This window comes from Electrophorus electricus, chromosome 15 (assembly GCF_041902795.1).
Source record: "Electrophorus electricus isolate QZ-2024a chromosome 15, ASM4190279v1, whole genome shotgun sequence".
NCBI classification, from domain to species: Eukaryota; Metazoa; Chordata; class Actinopteri; order Gymnotiformes; family Gymnotidae; genus Electrophorus; species Electrophorus electricus.
In genome coordinates this window covers 5,041,500-5,062,549 of record NC_137511.1, presented here as the reverse complement: position 1 = coordinate 5,062,549, position 21,050 = coordinate 5,041,500, and the positions used below count along the sequence as shown (strand labels likewise).

The 21,050-nt window shown below is 41.3% G+C and overlaps 1 protein-coding gene across 3 annotated transcripts; it reads right to left on the bottom strand.

Moving 5' to 3' along the window:
- Nucleotides 1-235: 235 nt before the first annotated feature.
- gabrz (gamma-aminobutyric acid type A receptor subunit zeta) lies at nucleotides 236-16,968 on the bottom strand. Of its 3 annotated transcripts, none has more exons than XM_027020658.3 (10): nucleotides 16,666-16,968; nucleotides 12,308-12,385; nucleotides 7,844-7,944; nucleotides 7,532-7,599; nucleotides 6,294-6,511; nucleotides 5,750-5,832; nucleotides 4,244-4,381; nucleotides 3,991-4,143; nucleotides 3,590-3,783; nucleotides 236-3,239 (listed from the first exon to the last, which is right to left on the bottom strand). In XM_027020658.3, the coding sequence occupies exons 2-10, from the start codon at nucleotides 12,358-12,360 to the stop codon at nucleotides 2,910-2,912; spliced, it is 1,338 nt and encodes a 445-aa protein (XP_026876459.3). In that variant the 5' UTR covers nucleotides 12,361-12,385; nucleotides 16,666-16,968; the 3' UTR covers nucleotides 236-2,909. The 3 variants fall into 3 exon arrangements, 2 of the variants coding, with proteins under 2 accessions (XP_026876459.3, XP_081554250.1); XR_014117291.1 differs by lacking the exons at nucleotides 12,308-12,385; nucleotides 16,666-16,968 and adding exons at nucleotides 3,352-3,486; nucleotides 11,288-12,048 and having other exon boundaries at nucleotides 3,099-3,239; XM_081698124.1 differs by lacking the exons at nucleotides 12,308-12,385; nucleotides 16,666-16,968 and adding an exon at nucleotides 11,288-12,047.
- Between the last annotated feature and the right edge of the window lie 4,082 nt (nucleotides 16,969-21,050).

Genomic DNA, 21,050 nt, shown 5'->3' with positions numbered 1-21,050 from the left:
TTTACAATTCAGGAACTGGCACAGCTGGTTTTTCATGCCGAAGACAACGGGTTAGGTCCAGGTTACAGTTTAGACCTGAGTGGAGAGTCACGGCTAACATAGCTGCGAGTGTAACTCACGAGCGCCACTATGTGGCCCAATTGTTTTATTATGGGGTTGAGTTGCCTAATGAGTTTACTTTGAAGGAGCGATCTGATACAAATGCATACAAATTTTCAGTTTTTAGTAAAAAAGATTTTATTTCCCTGCAACACCAACTTTACATGCATAGAGGGTCAGAGGATGTATTACACTTATTGAGAACAGCCAAAATATTAAATATTAAACGTGCAAAAAGTATGATTTGGTTAAATTTGAATCGTTGTTATTCAGTATGATTTAATCAGTATGACGATATAACTTATCATTTGCATTCATTTAAAGCTGATTAACATAGTGTTCTGGTTTTGTTTATAATGTGACCTGGACTTTGCTTTGCCTTATCATATCTGCAAGAACTCAGATTGTGATTTCTATAATATCAGGCCATGCTTATGAGTTTCAGAGGATTTCACCCACTGCACATTTAAATTTGGAATCCACTGGAACTACAGGTACTGCTGTCTGACACACCAGGCAGGTCAGTGTGAAGGAAGCAAGGCTACACAAACCAGCACTAGATTTGAAACAAATGAGCTGCCAGTCATGGTATGCAGATATAAAGCAGTCATATACCATTGACCATTTAAAACTTTTCCTACTTCAAGACTTCCAAAATCACCTCTCTTTACAACCGGATGAAATATGTTCAAGGGGAACTACCGACAGGCGAGGTATAATGAGGCACTAGCTCTTGGTCCTAGGATTTGGTACTGTACATGTCCTAAGCCAAAAGCAGGACTGCTACTGTGGAAATATGACAAGCACACAATAAAAGAAAGTATGATAACTGGTTTAAATAAGAATTAACCAGTTAGTTCTGTCGGGAAGGGGACTGTATCATTAATGAACATGAAAAAATAATCAATCTGTTGTAGAAACTGAAGTCGAAGAGAGGCCTTGAAGTATTAAGATTCTGCGTAATATAATATCACCTGAATAAGTCACTGATTTAAAAAAAAACAATGTTTCAGATTAAGGTTATTATTCAAAAGGACATGAAACAATACCATTGCAAATACAGCTGCTGATCTACAATTCAGTTTCTTATGAAACTGCATAATTCAAGTTAATTGTAGGTTGAGAATATGTACCCTTTCATATAAGTTGCTGTGCGAATTGATGCATCAAAATGTCCCATGCATGAAAAACAGAGTGTAGCTGACATCTTTTTTGCAGTACATAGCCTTCATGCGTGATTACTGAAATATTTAGCCTGCAAATGTCTTGAGTCCGTTATGATCATTTAGTATCGCAGTGATACTAAATGAGATAAAAGAAATAGTTGCTAATAAATAACGCCTTTGTAATTCAAAGTTCAGTGCAGTAGGAAGACATTGTTTCTTTACATCTTAGATTAAATACAGTAATATCCATATATAAGAAATGTGACAGGTAACGAAAGGGTTTCAATACAGAGGTTCATGAAATTAAGAAAACAAAATGAAGAATCCAGCACAACCCTCTAGAGAATATACACAGTGCTGGAGAGATAGTACGTATAGCTACATATGTACAAAAATAAGAACCATCATAAGATATGCACACATTGTATTTTGAGAAAATGTATTCTGTTCCATTTCATATTCAATATTACAGTATGAATGCAGAATAATGCTAATTGCCATAACACTGTTCATCTTTTATCTATAAATATGTTTCAATTTACCTGCCATATAATGTCTAATTATCATTAAATAAGATATTGCAATATGTTTCAGGTGAAAAAAAGTGGCCTGTGTTTTATAAAGAGCCAAACAATGGTGTAATTCAGCGTTTGTCAGTCTCCAGGACCTAACAGAAGGGCTACATTTTTCTCTAACATGGCTCCTAATATATAGCAGGTGTTCAGCATGCGTAATGGTTTGGTTCAGGTGTGCTGGGCACTGGGAAAGAACTGTGCACCGTCGCGTAAGCCATGAGGACTGAGTTGAGACACACTGGTGAAAGCATATCAACAATATACAGTACGGCAGTTATAGATTCATTATCATGCATAATTAAACAGTATAGTTTCAGAAAGACATTTTCCAGCTTTTAAATTAGTACTCAGAGCAAGTACAAAATCACTTTAAATTGGCAGCATCTTAAAACCACAAAACATGAGATTATGCTGCTTCACTGCGCAAATTTCAATGAAAATCTTTTATATAATGCAATCTGTTTAGCATGTGCTAACATGCACATATATGTTTGCATTTATTGCATTGCATTTGTTTAGACTTTAAGGGGAACTTTTTCAAACTACATCTTATAAATTATATTAGTTGGATTGCTTGACTTTTGTTAATCTAAATTTGAAATATTTTAATATGCTTTCTGCTGGCAGGCAATTCAACTGAGATAGATGAACAACCAAGCAATTTTTGATTCTGACCAATTAGTTGGCAATAAACATGTAAAAGAAGGAACTTAAATATTTCTATAGAAACTATACAAACTGCATATCTTATTGCAATTCGGAGATTGAGACTTTGACTGAAGTATGTAAAGCTCTACTGGAAAACAAAGGCCACATATTTCCGACATAAAATTGTACCATTTTAGCTACGAACAGTCCAAATACCCTGCACAGTAACATGAGCAGGAGAGCCACACTACATGCAGACACATGTAGTGTCCACATAACCCCATGGTGAGATGAAAGTGCACAGACAGCCCCCAACCCAAAACAGAGCTGGAACACGTGGAAGATTGCGCATATACACCCGTCTCCATCAACCACAAAAACACACGCGCACACACAAACACACACACACTGAGCCGCTGTGCTAGAAGTACAGATAGTAGGTCCAGTAGAGCAGGTTGATGAAGATGAAGGAGAGGGGAAAGCTGAGGCGTGCATAGTTATCGATGTAGTGTGGGTTCTCCACATGGCAGCAGTTCAGCATGCAGGCAACGCGCCGCGCCACCAACAGAGATCTGCCGCAGGTGCTCCGGGGCGGGGACGACGGCTTCTCCTCTTTTCTGGGGGCGGAGCTGCCGGTGCTGCCGGCACGGGACAGCATCTCCTCCCGCCTTCGCACCCGCAGGGCCTGGCTGCCGATAGACGTGACGATACCGTTCATTTCGTCCTCGCGGTCCTGCATCTCCTGTCCGTACTGGACAGCATGGCAAGAGAGAGACAGAAGAGAGCTCAGTGCACTTGAGTCGAGGACGTTTTTCAAACAGAAAGAAAAGTGGCTTTATCAGCAGAGTTAAGGCTGCACTTACAGAGGCCACTACTGTGCATCATCCTCTGGAATGATGGTGATGATGATGATGAAGAGGAAGATGGTGATCAAGATGATGGCAGTGAAACTGTTACCAGAAATGTCAGCTTTTGTAATGATGGCCAAGATGATAATGCTGCAAGTACAAAAAATGCTTTGCATTGCACAGAAAAAAAAAGTATGTACACAGATGAAAGGGAGTAGCATTGGATTTGTTGTTGATAAAGATTAGGGCTTACCATGTATGCGTTGGCAGCATTTGGCTGGTGCAGGGTGCAGAAATGGGCCACAGCATACTCTATGAGAGCACCGAAGATGAAGCTGAAACAGATGCCCAGGTAGACGTCGATGGCTTTGATGAAGCAATTAGCATTGGGCAGAGAGGTGCGTGCCCCCATCATCAGAGTGGTCATAGTCAGCACTGTGGTCACCCCTTCAGAAAGACACACATGGCCAGAACATAGAGGATCTTTCAGGAACAAAGCAGCCCCAGACAAATCCCTTTAGTGTACAAAAAGAAATGTAGCACAAACTTGTAAACCTGAATGGAATGACCGAGCAAAGCATGCGTAGTAACACAGACGTGGAAATAGCCGGACTGGTTTAGTAAAAAGCACATGGTGGGTTTTTCTGTATATACCTATGCAGATGCGAGCAGGGACTGAGGACTGGCTGATCCAAAAAGAGACCCAGGACAGAACCACCAGGGCACTGGATGGCACGTATGTCTCCAAAATGAAGTAAAGGATACTACGCCTCAGCTGGAAATGGAAGATCAGCTTTGGGTAGTTACCTACAAACACGTGGCACAATCAGTTAGTTGGTGTGTGCACGTACCTGTGCGTACACACGTGCACTCTATGGGATAGGGACGCATGTGTGTGGAGACATACCAGTCTCGTAGACGGCTTCTGACTCTGAGGTGTAGTAATCCTCTAGGGTGTACTGGGCCAACTGTAGAGTATCAAGTCCGCTAACGGACTGGTTCCCACGAGTCCAATAAAACACCACATCCTTCACATTATAACCCCCTATGGGGAAAAAGAAGCACAGCATCAATTAGAAAGTCATTATCAACTCATCATTCCTGTGCTGAGAGACTCCGTGCGCCCTGCTATGGATAATGGCATTGTGAATTTACCACTGAATGAAATCAGTCAACATTGATGCACCTTTTATAGGTTAGACACACCCATAACTCAATATTATTGTATAAACACTAACTTCACTGACAGCAGTAAGACACAGTCGGCATGCCCGTCACGTTGGTCCACCGCAAGAGGGCACTGTACACTCATGCATGGCACTGCAGGTATGTCTCCTAATCGCATGGACTCTCCTAACACTAATGGTCTGGCAGTAAAGAAATGCTTTTTCCTGAATTCTGCCTATAAAACATGTGAAAACCCCCCAGGCCAGAGCATATTGTACAGGAAGAAACGCATACATAATTGACGCGTGAAGAGGGAAGCAATGTTGGCATGCTTGATGTTTTTGGAGTGCTGCTCTGTATTTATCTCTTTAGCATATATCATGTTGCACTGGCTGCTGTTAAACCACTGAGCCCTCTAAAAGGTGAGCAGAGTCGCATAGGGGTAGCATGAAACAGCGTAGCATGGCCGGTGTCGAATTGGGGTTGGGAGTTTTGGAGCCTGTGGTGATGTGTGTGTTTGTGTTCAGTGCGTGGTCAGTGGTATTGCTTTGTATCGAATCTGCAGAATTCTGACAAGTGTTAAGCACATGCCTCCAGAGCACAGAGGCGGAGGATGGAGAATAAGCCCCTGTTGAAAATGAATGCATGCTAGTGTGTTAATGTGATTACAGTAACTGCTTGCCTGTATGTGTGTGTGTGTGTGTGTGTGTGTGTGTGTGTGTGTATGTGTGTACGTGTGACTGCGTGCATATGGGTAAAATTCTGCATCGTGATGAAATTCTTTCAGTTTATGTGATGTTAATGGGGCTATGCTTATAAATAGTGACACGAATTAAATGTCACCAGTTTAGGGAAATTAGCCTTATCAAGCCTGTATGCTTAATGCAAGGCAACGCAGTATCGTGCCATCATTGGTTCTCAGTGGCAGTCGGAGGGAAAGCAGAGAGTCCATTCCAATCTGGAGCCCATACACACAACTGCAATCTGTTCTGCTAGTCCCAGTTCAAAGGAAGTCTATGAGAAGCCCAGGGCCATATAATATCACCACTCTATCATACTGGTAGTGAATAAGCTCTGAACTGATAAAAGAATTTCCTGCAGAGAGTAAGTGAAATCCTGGTCTCAAGAATATATGAGGTTCTCCATCAAAAATGTTAAATAAAGCTAAGCAAATATTTTCTTTTTATTCTTCCCAAAACCAGTTGGGCCAGTGTGTTTCAGTGAACATTCCGTTTTTGGGGCTTACAGCTCTCCAGCTGAAGTGTACAAGTTTGTTTGTCCATGGGGTACTTGGTCAGGTCCATACTGCAGGCCACAGTGGTGGTGATTCTGCATAGAGGATAGGTCAGAAGAGGACAAAAAGAAAAGATACACTGAGAAATGCAGAAAAAGTGAGACAATGAGAGCGAGCGACAGACAAACACACAATTTCTGCTACTCTGGCAATCAGATAATGAAATTCCGTCCTGTTTAATGGGATTTTCCAGCTTAATCCTGCATGCCATGTGCTGGCTGCGTAAACAATCTCTGTGTAGCACACCCTGCCCTGTCCTCATCCCTGTCCTTCTCATCCTGCCTCACTGGCCCTGCCTCACCTGCCTCACTGCTTTTATTCCCACTTCTCACTTCCACTGGCACTCTATCCTTCAATTCCTTTCAGTAAATCCTTCTCTTCCTTTCTTATCCCTGCTACCCGCTTCCTTGCTTCCTTACTCCAGGCCTCAGCTCACATTTTTTCCCAACAAGAGGGCGACAGCCTCGCTTAGACATGGTGAGAGACATTTAAGAACCTCAGGGCATAGAGCACGGTCCCATTGGGGAAGATCCTGATTAGTCTGTTTTCCACAGTGATGTCATGCAGAAAGGACTTCTTGGAGTCCACGATGAACGTGTCAGGGACCCAGAGCAGCTCGACCAGCCTGCCGTCCAAACTCAGACTCTTGTTGCCTTCAAAGCACAGGCGCTCATCTGTCCAGCGCTGACGCAGGAAGATAGTGGCCGTGTAGTCCTAGAGGACCGCACACACACACACACACACACAAATAAACATGCTCAAAACCACTTCTCTACCATCGGTTAGCTGAAGAATGGAATGGGGAGAATGAGTGACATTAGTGCCTATTAGTGTGGCATGATAGTCAGGGCTAGGTGCGTCAGTTCTAGCATCTCCAAAATGGCCATCTTTCTGAATTTGTGAAACAATGTGAACAATTTGTGAAACAATGTGAAAACCAAGACCTGCTAGTGACTGGTTGTCCTGCAAATTAATATAAATTAAGTTGAGCAACAAACAGGCAAATCAAATTTCACCATTTAATGTATCACTTAACCACTGAAAACCATGTCAGGTGCAGCTGTTGTCACTGACCAAGATCAAAGGACATTTTTATTGTGCACAGGAGTGTAAAATGTGGACTACTGGGGAATGGAAAAAGTAGCTTGATGGTGTGGGGAATGTCTCCCTGCCACAAATTAGGTCCCGTGATATCCACTGAAGAATATACAGATGCCGGATGTGTTGTGCTAGAATCATAGTATAACTGAGCATGGCATATTGTTGCTGACCAGGTTAATGCCTTATAATGCAGCCACTGGGATAGACGCCACCAGCATGATGATGCATCATGTCAAAGGTTACGTGTCCTCGTGAAACAACTGTAGGAACACAATAGTGAGTTTCCACTGCTGCAGCAGTCTGCACAGCCACCAGATCTCAGCCCACAGAACATGTTTAGGTTGAGTTGAAAAGGGCAGTTTGCAGCAATCTATTTTGCAGATACAGTGCAATGTAATCATTTCTGTATATTACAGCATTCCAGCACAGCACATCTTGTTCAATCCAGGGTGAGTTTAAACTGTTGTGATGGCCAAGCGAAGTAAACATGCTGCTGGGTAGATGTACCTAAATGAATGTCCTTTCTTAAAGCAGTAACATACACTGAGGCACATACAGCTCTACAGTAAATATAATATTTACTCTTAAGGTGAGTGGCATCTTTTATAAGTTGTCAAATTGTTCATATCTCACCATGTTGATCTCTGATATAGTGTCTATGCTGGCGATGTCCAAACTCATGCCGACCGTAACAGGCCCATCTGCAGGAGAGACAGACCCAGAGAAGCAGAAATAGCATCAGGCTGAAGTGTGCATGTGTGCTCTAGTGTACATGCTTTACTAGAAGGTACTACATTGTCCCCTGCCTGCAAAACATCTACAGAGCAAACCAAATTCTGTCTGCTTCAGCAGTTATTGCTGAAACACACTTTAACAGCCTTGGAATTTATAGATGAACTTGTTACTTGATCATGAGGTATAAATGTAAGAGGCTGGCTTGCATACTGCCGAATAAAGGCCTCAGGTACTTGTTGTATCCCTTCATCAGGTTCTGAATTGTAGGAGGAAGGACCTCTTCAGCACAGGAGACTGGGCTCTCCAAGATCCTATAAACAGAATATAGAACATACTCATTACTGCATTTTCTCTCCTTGCTGAGCAATTAGACATGAACATGCGAGTGGTCATAAGTCTGCCTTGAACTGACACATATTGTATTATTTCCAAAAAATATTTCTTCTTTATGTAAGTGTATTTTGAACCATGCGTGCTTTAGTTCTGTGTGTCTGGGGCTGAACTCTTTCCAGTGGAGTTCAGTGTAGTCAGTCTGCTAGCTTTGGATGCGATTCCACTTTAAAGCGACTGGTGCTCCAGAGAATAACACTACATGCAAAAAGCACTTACACAAGAAATGACTTTGCCTTAAAAAGAAAAGAACAAGGCATTCACTTGTCTGTAGGGGCCTTCTGATGGCCTCTTTTGCATGGGAAATATCACAATGGCCAATCAACTGCAGCATCCACTATTCAGCTCTGGCTCTCCCCAACAGCTCTGCTGTATCTCCTCTGGCCTAGAATGTTTCTCTCTCTCTCTCTCTCTCTCTCTCTCTCTCTCTCTCTCTCTCTCTCTCTCTGTCATTCTTTCTCTCTCTTTGAATGAGACAAAATAAACAACCATGCTCCAGAGCCACACAATTATTCTTATGATAAAATATTGTAATTAGTTGAGTAAAGACAATAAGATTAATAATGAACTCTGCAGCCACTACAAAATTACTCCTTCGCAACATAAGTTTTGGCCACAGCCACAAGTATGGACAAAAGCAACACTGATCACAAGTATTCTCTTAACTTTGTAGAATATTGCAATTATTTTCTCATTTACTTTTTAAACTGTAGGTGCGCCAAACTTCTGTGCATCAGTGTCTGTGGATTAAAGAGTCCATTTCACTATTTCACAAGATCTGCCAACAAAGTTCTTTCTTCTATTGCTTCTTTACAGAGAAATCTAGGCACCATGGGTTCTAAAAACATAATCAGTTAATTGGTGCTGCTTTCCCTTCTTATTATGTTACCTGTTTCCAGGTATTTGTGATCTCTATCCCACGTATATGATTCACCCCCACTTATTGCATGATTGTCTTTATTATTATTATGATACTGCCATGGGACATAGTCCATACAGACGTTCTGCAATGCACATTGTTACCTTTCTTCATCACTTAAAGTTTTCAACATTATTTTACAATTGTTATATTTAGCAAAACTTCTGGGTAGAGATGTGCTGTATAAATTATGCATTAACCTTGTTTTCAGGGGTAATTCTACAACTGCAATCTAAAAATATATTATTTAATAATTACAATATGATTATGGAGGTTAGTGCTGACTTCATTTGGATGTATTATGAGATTTACAGTTTTAATTCTATTTTAGTGTTTTCTCACCAAACCTGTGTTGAAAAAGAAAAAGCCCAGTGCCTTTACCCCAGATGATAATGGGGTTCAATAATCCGTCTCACAGAGCAGTGGCTCTCCTGTCTAAGCTCAGATACATGCGAATAGTTGATGGACATAACCACAAGTTGCATATTTGCCTTTTAATCAAAACATTTTTACAATTCTTTACAATTTTCTTTTTTAATTATTCAGTTTATTATATAGGCTGAAAAAGGCATACAAAAAACCTGACCTGTTGTATGAGTGAGTGAATCTTGGATAATTTGTTTATGATCTGAGCTGACAAGAATGCTAGTTAAAGGTGGTGGTTGCTACCTGCTACCTGACAAACATCTGCATGAGCAGTGTCACCCATTCACACACTCTGAGTCAGCGCCATCTTGCTCTTGGCCATACTAACAGTTCATCTATTTGAATGGAAATGACAAACTAAGTTATGTGTTTCTTATTCATTGCCCATGTCTTCCCCTGATGGATCAGCATCTATCCGTGATAATTGCAAAATAATTTTGTGGACTTAAAAAAAAGTTACATCTGCAGGGAGTTACAGTGTATGGATCTCATCGGAGACTCATTAGGCAGAAAGTATGTAAACGAGTGAAAGGGGTGGGACTTTTTTCCAGCTCATAATCTCCAGAGTCAAACTGAACAGAACTCAAGGTTCCAACATACCGAGAATCATTCAGACAGTAAGCTTTGAGAATTCAAGGCTCACACATCTCTCATTCCTTATCCCATACTCCTTGACTTTCAGACAGCATAACTCTATGTCTCTGGTGTTTAGACTAACTGACGTGTGTGTGTGGTGTGTGTGTGTGTGTGTGTGTGTGTGTGTGTGTGTGTGTGTATGTGTGTGAGCTGTCTTTGTGGGCTAAGTCCTCTGGTTGCCTACAGGCAGCTCAACTCTAAACCAGACCAGCTACATTTCCAGCTCAAATTATTCACCACCACCCCCAATCCCCTCTCTCCCCCATTTCCCGTCTTTCCATCTGAGACAGCCTCCTCTCAGCCAAACCCCACTGAGACCAAAGAAACATGTCTCTCAATATACTGCTGTCTTTGAGTCTCAAAATGGTAGCCAACTCTGTCCTGCACAGATATGAATGCAGAATATATCACTTATCAGACATCCTGACCAAGAATGGTAGGTTAGAACATGGCACTTAAAAGTACAGCCAGCAATGGCCGAGACTAAACCCTAAATCCTTATAAATGGCAAGTTTTGTGACAATATGATGTAAGCTTGCTATGGCGTTTTCTCTCTATAATTTAAAGATGGAAAACTGCTTATGATGAATAAATAAAATGTTCTGGGAAAAGCTTGGTTCTACTGCACCCACTCCCTATCCTGCACTATAAAAGTTCTGCTCTCTGACTTATCAGACATTTTGAGGATTTTGCTCAGAGGAAACTTCATTTACTGTGATAATTCCTGCTGATTTATCAAAACAATGCAAACATTTTCTGTGGCATGTCTAAGCATGCACATATGATCTTTAATAAGAACAGTGACCTTCAGACTTCGGTTAGTCTGCGAGGTGATTTGTGCAGTCTCCAGTTGCTTTTGAAAAACCCTCAGATGATCTCATACATACAAGACTTTTTGTTACAAAAATGTGCCTCCACACTCTACTGCTGTTTAAAAATTAAATATAATTTTTAAAAATAAAGCACAATGTACTATTTAACATCTCCTGAGATTTGGAAAAATATTCATCACACAAACTGTTTCTTGGGCTTATGCAGCTTTTTGACTCCCAAAGGAAACCACATGAAACACGTGAATTACATCAGACAGCTGCTGAAATGAATCTGAAACACTTGGAGTCAAATAATAAGAGGGCAGAATCTATCAACTATTGCTTAGAATATCGATCCAGTAACAAGAAACCTATTTGATGTCACTACATACCAAAGTACTAATGCATGGCCCTTGAGAAACACTAGTGCACACTGAACTGTACATGCCTCTTTACTCAATAAATGTTCACCTTTTTAAAAGGTCCCTCCTTCCCTGGTATAAATGAAGTCTTTTACCCTGGGCTAGACTGGCCATGTCTGTGAGTAAAGGGCGGCAGGTTCTCTGTGCATGTTCACTGGAGCGTTCTGGTCGTCTTGACTCTCCGACTTGCAGGAGACGAGGGAAGGGAACACAGGTCCACAGATGGCGAGGCAGACTGGAACCGCTGTTTCCCCCTCGAACCTGCTTTGATCTTTGATTTCAAGAGAAGACTGGTAATCCATAAAACACACGGAGCACAGAGCAAGCTACAGAGCTTCCCTGGTCAAAGTAGAAGGTCCAGGTCCACTTGTGTTTAGTCTACCATCAAAAAGCCACCTCAAGAAGCCCTGATAAGTCACACAAATCGCAAGGCCAACCAATAAATCAGTGTACCTAGCAATGCCGGGGTATCTATACTAGTGTTGGGGCGTTGGTTAATGTAGCTTTACATGGGAGGATAAGACTGACCAGGCAGAGATAAGAAGGGACTCTATATGAGGGCAGTTTTTCAACTGTGCCCACGCACATGTTTGCACTGTGGCACAGCCCTTCACGCTCCCCAAAAAAGTACTCACGGATTAGCTGTAATTCCATCCAACCATCACGACACCGTTTATCAGGCCCACATAATCCTTTGTGAATGGAGATTTAAGGCAGCTGTGCTTTCACTTACTGACAAGGCAGGAAAAACTAAATTACACCCTCTCCTTGGCAATATGTCACCATGGGTTTCGTTTCAGTTTCAGGTTTTCTGTTAGCACAGTCAAGTGCAGTGTTTAAATCTGCTAACCCATTGTGTTAAAAATAATTTAAAAAAAAAACACACATACATGTAAGAGAGACACATGAACCCAAGGAGGCTTAGAAAATACCTTTTAGCCGATAAAGACAATGCAAAAATAAACTGATTAACAACTTATGTTAATTAAATTGTCATAAGCTATGTTCTTTGTGAGATAAGTGCACGATGAAACAGTGGTGGTCCGAAAGGGCTTTCAGAGCCACTTACCTACTAATGATGAGAATGAAGACCAGGGCACTTGGGGGGCTGCATGAAGACATGGCTGCTGGAGTCTCGGGCGTCTATCTAGGGGCAGAAAGAAAAGGCAAAAGAAATGGCTCTTCAGGTTGGGCAGTGACTCATAATGTGCAGTGATAAGGAGGCAGGGGGCATTTAGTAGGACTCTTATAGAAAGGCATTTAACCAGTTGATCTTAGTGCCACTAGAGGCTGTGTTTTATACATCATATTGCCTAATGACTGGTCCTAGGAAACAGCGTAGCAGGGGAAATTGTTATCATAAATCATCTAAGCACTAAGACTGCGGAAGTACATATCTTATTTTATTTTTTTATCAAATAACATTTGAATAACCTTATAGAAACATACCAATAATGACCTTCCTGTAGCTGCCTGTTTAACCAGTTTAATCTGAAAACTTAATGAGTCACTTGTAAAAATGAACATTGTCCCTGAAAGCAAAATTTACAGAGTGCTGATTTATTTTCCCGATGTATTTATTTTATACAGCATTATTTTTTAATTGCAACCCATTATTTCTAATTGCAACCCATTATTTAATACTGAGTGTAACCCAATCGATATAGCTATGCCTCATGTCTATTGCCCATACATAATCTGCAAGAGCAACGCATAAGAGAATGAGTATACTGAGAGGAACTTCATACAACAGAGATACTTACATACGAAATAGAGATACTTCATACAAAATGTAAAATATAACATGTCACATGACCTGTTACGGCGACATGTATGTATTTAAGTGGATTTCTTTAATGGGCTACTGCTGACAGCCATAGTTCTAGCATGTCTTTCATTGGACATGGTGTAGGGGAAGGGGGACCGTTTATATTGGATATCGGACTCCCAAGGCACAGCCTCTGGTGAGCATCTCAGTGAAGCATTTCTTCTTTGTCTCAGCTGAATGAAGATGTACCTGTAGGATTTTCAACTCACTGCTTTGACTAAGACAGAAAAGGGGGGAAGACTTATGACTGGTACCTGACACCAACAAAAATAACATGGCAGTGAACAATATAAACCTTGATGAACCCTGAATTTCCTCACATAGACATTTCCCTACATGTCCACGGTTGCTATTTTAAACTAAGGTGCCGGGTTTTTTCTTCAATTCTCTGCTCAGTCCACAGCACCAGGATAATATATGTGCAGCTGTGTGCCAGACAACAGACAGCCCACATAGGGCTAGACTATGCACCAAAATCACTTTATTGGCATCTTCGCATCCAGTGATGGGCATTGCTCAAGTTGGATCTGGATTAAATGACAAAGTGAAAAGACCTGCACCATAAGTCATGGTGTCTAAGACGCTCCAAATTATTATTATTATTTACATTTATATACACATTTTATATATATATATATATATATATATATATATATATATATATATATATATATATATATATGTATGTATGTATTATTTACATTCTCAGACGAAACCACACAGCCCCCTGGGGGACTGCACCAGGTGCAGAGGGAGGAGGTTAAGACCAGGACAGAGCACCAACCAACACTGGACATACATGCACACATTCACAGGTCACATTCATACAGAACAATTTAGAATATCCAATCAACCTATCCTCCATGTTTTTGGAATGCAGGAGGAAACCGGAGACCCCCATGGGTAACCCTCAGAGACACAGGGAGAACATGCAAACTCCACCCAGATAGGGGCTCCAATCCAAGACCGTAGTGCTGAGAAGCAAACGTGTTAACCACCAAGCAACAGTGCTGCCCTAAACTTCACATACTTTGGGGACAAGACCATCTACCACTATCTGAAACTCATGGACACATGGATAACAAATGTTTCTTTCTGTTGTACACCTTCCCAAGTCAGCCACACTTGGCTTTCTTTGTGCACACACACACTGGCACACACAAGCTCCATGAAGCCAGGATGCTTTTCCCAAATGCCTAAGAGCATTGTCAAAGCTGCCTGCTCACTGAGTCATCCCACAATGACTGTCTCATCTCCAAGTTTGGAGCTTTTGATTTGATTATTTCATTATTTATTATTTTAGGCTACAGGCTCTGTGTACCCACCAGGCTTTGTACATCATGGAGTTTGCAGGAGACAGCAGTGGTCTGATCAAGAATCACCAAACACATAACAAATGGGCAGAGCAAACCTTGCCATTGCACATCACATTTGTGTGCATCTGTGCATGTGCAGATAGAGATTTCAGTGACATCAAGCACCATGGGAATATAATTCTGACCTACAAAAATGCGTACTACTGTGCATATAGAAGCCTCTGATGTTAAATAAAACCTACAAATCCAATAATTATGCTGAAGGGTAATTCCTTTAAGGCTGACACATCCCTGGAGAGAGTGATTATGCTTATCTTAAAATAAACACAGCTGTGTGATTGTCTTCCCTGATTTGTTCTCCTTGTGCTGGAACAAGCATCATCTGCCCTGGTCCAAACGTCTACTGTTTGCCCCGTTCCAAGGTCCCACTAACATGACGTAATGACAGGCCAGCATCCTCTGGACCAGAAACAGAGGTGTCTCTCATTAACAGTGACGTTTGACATCTGCAAGGCAGCAGACAGAGGAGCTGACCCGAGGGCAGGGCAGAGCACATTGCTACTCTCATGAACCATCGCAGGCCTCCCTGACTTGCTGAGTTACACAGCTCAGCCACCTGGCACTGGCCACACACACACATTTAAACTACCTTGTTCATTGTCTCCAGCTTTCATATTCAGTTAGTCAACCTGTTTCAACATTGCATCGTTTGTCTCTAAATAAATTAGCCTTTGTGTTTTGTTTAGTGGAGGTTTCCTCTTTGCAGCATACAGTTGCCTTCACAAGACTGGCAATACAGACACTGAGAATCTAGGTTAGAATGAATGCCTAAGGTTCATAAGTCTCTCTCTAGCACTGTATCCAATTACCTTAAGGTTACATCCTATGGCAAGCATCAAAATATGTTCCTCATGCCCTCAGAATTTATTAAATTAATCATTCCAGTAAAATGCTTATCAGATTTGAACTCTTTAAATTGAAATGGCTTCTCTTTGCCTTATACAATTCAAAACATGATCTACAAACCATCTACTACCACTTGAGCAAATGCTGCAAAGAGCTTTTTAAACCACACTACTCATATATCTCTTTGATGCAACATCAATGGCCTCAACTCTGAGAGAAAAGGGGGAATAATGCATACCTAAAGCATTGGTATATGATCTATTGGCCCTTATGTCTGGATTTTTAAGTTCCAGTGGCTCAAAAAATAACTTTTTGCAAGGTAAACAGCAACAACTGTATGAGGCAGTTAAGAAAGAATGAGAGAAAGGCTGTAGGAAGGTCAACATGAAGGTTTGGGGTCACCTCTCCATTTAAACATGCGAAGAAAAGAAAGGCAAATATCACATTGTCACCCACGTTACCGCCTGACGCTATCACTCAGGTGGGAGCCTCTCTGTACTATGTAAGCTTACCTTCAAAACTCTATTTTAAACAAACTGAATAGCGCATCTTAATTATTTACATTTGAAAACTCCACAGTACACTCACATCTTAAATTCATACTAGAAGATAGAAATTTGTCTTAAAAGTTTCCCCATATTGTTGACAGGAAGACAGAACACGTGCTTCTATAGAAAAACGGGATGGCCTATAGGGCAAGCGCAAAAATGATTAAAATATTTTTGTTTGTGTTTGCTTGCAATTTTCCATAAACATTAAAAGCGTTCATCGTTAGCATTTGAGTCATAGTGACAGCAAACACCCAGAGTAAGACACAAGAACACATTAAGCCTATCATCTAAATGACGCCTTCCACACCCCGTCATCGGCAGCACTTTGTACGGTTTACTGAAGCTCTCGCTCCTACACCTGTTGTCTTTCCCGCCTTTTGGCGAATCACTCGAGGACATCAAAATAGCTTTCATTCTAACAACTTATGCCTATATACGGCGTAAACATGAAATATGCATGCATGAAAAAGAAATAAAAGTAAAGGCGCTCTCGTCTCTGCGGTTTTATGTGTTACATAAAGTACGAGATATGTACAGGCTACGGGCTGCGCTACAGTAAACCAAAAATATTACGCATTCCCTTTAGTATCCACAGATCAATTGCGTAAACATTTTATTACACCTCAGACGCACACAGTATCGGCCAATGCAAGACCGGATAAAAATAAATCAATCGATTTTAAAAAGAATCCAGCGGGCGTCTGCAGAATAGCCTGTCGTCCGTTCGTTGTAGCGAAGTGTTTATAGAAGCGGGAAACTTACATGCCATGGGCTACATACATCATATTATCAATATTATCAAGTGCAAAACATAATTACTACTTACATTTTACAGCCGTTTACCCGTTTGCATGTCTATACTGAACCCAGCTGCCGAGAAGACGGAATCATTCATCTAAATATAATGACTGCGTTGTTGGTTCAGTATCTAGTATTAATTACAACAACAATTTCCGTTGTTTTCCTTGAAAAAAACTCTGTTGTACAGATGCACAGCCAGTAACTACTGGTTGCGTGTCTCGTAAACTCGGTGAAGAATTCGTGAGCTTTGCGCACGGATTGAGAACGCATCAGTCCTAGACAAGCCTCAAACAGCTGCTGACTGACGTAGGGCGAGAACGATCTTTATTCCAGTACAATGAAATAAATGCGAGTTTACCAAGCATTTAAAGTGCTTTCAAACAGAAACGCTTCGTGTTTTCTCTCTCGGGAACTACCAGTATGTTGACTTGGTAAAGAAAATTGGAGATGATGCATCTGAGAGCTGTTTTAGGTCATCAGAAGAAAACATTAATCCTACACATTCAGCGTAGGGGCTGCACGACAGATCTGGATATGGCTTCGCTCTTATGTATGGTGTAGCACGTCTTGCAATTTTCCTTTTCGTGTAAAATATTAGTCTGAAATTTAACAGGCAAAAGATATACAAGTGTTTCAGTAAAACATACATTATTAAGACTGCTTTCCACAGTACAGACCGTGTGAATAACGCATAATGGGGAACTGGGGCGCATTTTCATCTAAAAATAAATGTAATTGATTTTACACAAAAGAACCATATCTAGGGATTTAATGCTAAAAGAAGAACCAAACCATAAAACTGGTTATAGGTGTAGCCTTTGCGACTTGGTAAACATGTAACATATGAAGTTCTTGATCTTGAACAGAGGATATTGGTTTGGTCAAGAGAACAAGCCTGTGACTTGCTAACAACATAGTTGGGCATTAGGTCAGTTGTGCTCCTACACAAGGGATGTAGATTCAGTTTCCTCCACCGGAGCAGTTCCTGCAGTTGTTTAAGATATGTCACTTTGATCACAAATATCTGGTAAATACAAATATATCAGATATCAGACCAAATACAGATGTCATCAGATAATCAGAACAAATGCATGCAAACAATTAACATTCATCTGATCACAAATGCAGTCTAGGTTAGGTAGCTCAGCAGCAAAGCATCAACCAGACCGAACATTTACTCAAAAAGGAGTTTCCTGCACCAGCTTAAAGATGACAAAAAAAAAAAATGCATGTGCAGTCATATTCCTCATATTTCACTTTCCAAATACTCTCTTCCTGCTCACGCAAACACAAGCAGCTAAGCTTTACTGCAGTGATCCCCCTCAAACTGTTAACATTTGGCCCAGATCCTTCAGTGCACCAGCTCAGCCTCCAATCAGAGGTTGTTCAGACAAAAGGAACCCATCGGGGGGTCAGTTCATCATTGAACATGAGACACAAGAGACAAGCAAATAAAGCAATGGAAGATTTAACCCAGTGAAGCATAATAAGCACTGCACGCATTCCTTTAATTAGTTCACAGTTGCTTGCTTTTTATTGACATATCGTCATATTGCAAATTAAGACACCATTTGGCACCAAACAGAATTTAGAATCTAATTTATATTGACTTTATAGTAAAAATTTTACTTTATAGGAAAACCAAAATTAAGAATTTAATTGGACTGTACTTTGTGTTTGTTTTCGAGAAGTAGAAGCTTGTTTTCTCATTATGTTTTGTGTAGCTCTCTACAGAAAAGGTGATTCAATTACATTCACTCTTCTAATTTGTCTGAATGTGCAGTTGTGGTATGTTATACATACTGATGTAACTGATATAAATGCAACAGTAAGATTTCTTTATTTCTGGATTTTATGTATTTATTTATTTTTTGAAGTGTCATGATGAGAATATTCAAACCACCACTGGTCTTTGATATGAAAATATGTTGTATATAATAAGCTGAAGTCAGAAGTGCCCATTTTCTAGCAGATCCCTTATCTCCTAGAAATGAACAGCACAGTCCCTGGTTCTAAAGGAGGAAAGAAGGAAGAGAATACTGCACAATTAACATAATGAAGCATGCATTTAAATGTTTCATTTAGGTGCCTCCTTCCCATGAAGTCTGCTATCGAACTGCAGCCTATTTTAGCTGTAATTATCGGGTATATTCATTAGGATAATTGGCAATTTAATGAAAAGAATTTGAATGTGGAGCAGAGATAATATGGAGTTATGTACAAATTTGCACTGGCCAATTTGTATGAAAATTCAGGAATGATTAAGGTTCAGATAAGGGATGGGTTTGTTTTTATTGTGACTTTGTTCATATGAAAGCCAATTCAGTCGCTCTTGGTCATTTTAAATCCTCCCAATTCTACCTCTGATCAGATGGGAAAGGATACATCCTGGTGAGACTTTGTACTTCAGTGACTGAATTTAATTATAGCAAATCCCAAATCCCAGACATTTTGTGTGAGTAGAAGTTACTGATTGCACTTGGATTGCAGAGTTTCTTTGAATAATTTACAATGGTGCGAAGACCAGTTTCTAAATTTAAATGCTACTGCACGAAGTTAAGTCAATTATGATATGTTTAATGTGAAAAAAAATAGTTTTCACTGTTGTTATGAAAAGAACAAAGACACTGGAGACAAACTTTCTGGCTTAAGGAGAACTTAAGGACTAGCACTTTAAACAGGAAAGTAGATGAGGCATGGCGAACCAGGTGAAGTTTAAAAATCTTTTCAACAGCGTTATTGTACTGTAACAAACAGAAAATGAGGCAACGACTCTATGAATTATTAACCAGCCCAAGCTGAGACCTGTCAGAGAGAGAGAGAGAGAGAGAGAGAGAGAGAGAGAGAGAGAGAGAGAGAGAGAGACAGACAGACAGACAGACAGACAGAGATCGAGAGGGGGAGAGAGAGAGAGGATTCAAAACTCATCCCAGGTAGATGAGCACTTCTGAATCAACACCTACAGCTCTCTCCTACACTGCCATCATATCAACCAGGTAAGGCCAGTCTCTCACAGTGTAGGCGCGCACAACGTTTCCAAAGCAATCTGTCATAAGCTCTGCACTCCAGTGACACCCACTCACACTCTCCACCATAGGGAGAATGTGGAACATGCGCTGTAGGCTGGGGAAGGCATTAGCCGTGTCTCTGTAGCTGTTCCCCCACTACACTGGGCAGAGTTTATTGCTACCCACTGACACGTTTCCTATTAAAATCCGCTAGAATGCTCTAACTGAGAGCTGTCATCTGTGAGCGGATTTTTCCATCAGTGTCCTTGCATCAGCATCACTGAATTATGAAGTCTTGGGATTGATGAAAGGTCCCACACATTGAGATGTTAGGGGAAAAAATCAGCTATGTCTGATTTCTACGAGTTCACATTTGCTGGGCCAGAAAATGAAAGCGGAGGGGGGGGATCGGCGGCAGAACAGAAGCGGGACATTTGTGGCTGAAGGCTGCTGTGTGGAGCGGCCAGAGAGGCAGATCACCACATGATCCCGCTTCCAGTCACCCATAGCCATGCTTACAGGAAAACAAGATCCACACTTACGTAAGCATGTGACAGGCAAGCGCTCCCAAGGAGACCCCCGAGCCAGCATGAGCGTGGGCTTGGGTGGGGTTGTTTATGGGAGTCTGGTACATTACTGGGCTTGGGTGGGGTTGTTTATGGGAGTCTGGTACATTACTGGGCTTGGGTGGGGTTGTTTATGGGAGTCTGGTACATTACTGGGCTTGGGTGGGGTTGTTTATGGGAGTCTGGTACATTACTGGGCTTGGGTGGGGTTGTTTATGGGAGTCTGGTACATTACTGGGCTTGGGTGGGGTTGTTTATGGGAGTCTGGTACATTACTGGGCTTGGGTGGGGTTGTTTATGGGAGTCTGGTACATTACTGGGCTTGGGTGGGGTTGTTTATGGGAGTCTGGTACATTACTGGGCTTGGGTGGGGTTGTTTATGGGAGTCTGGTACATTACTGGGCTTGGGTGGGGTTGTTTATGGGAGTCTGGTACATTACTGGGCTTGGGTGGGGTTGTTTATGGGAGTCTGGTACATTACTGGGCTTGGGTGGGGTTGTTTATGGGAGTCTGGTACATTACTGGGCTTGGGTGGGGTTGTTTATGGGAGTCTGGTACATTACTGGGCTTGGGTGGGGTTGTTTATGGGAGTCTGGTACATTACTGGGCTTGGGTGGGGTTGTTTATGGGAGTCTGGTACATTACTACGTACTGGCAGAAGAGCCCTTAGCTCTCTGTGCTCTTTGCACTGTCCTCTGCTTCTGCAGTGCCAGATGAGGACAGCATGCATTACTGTAGCCTGCCACAATTAGCCATATACTGTATAGCAAATCATATAGAACAATGCAACCTGTCAGCTGTTGACAAAAAGTACCACGCACACTGGCATTTACAAT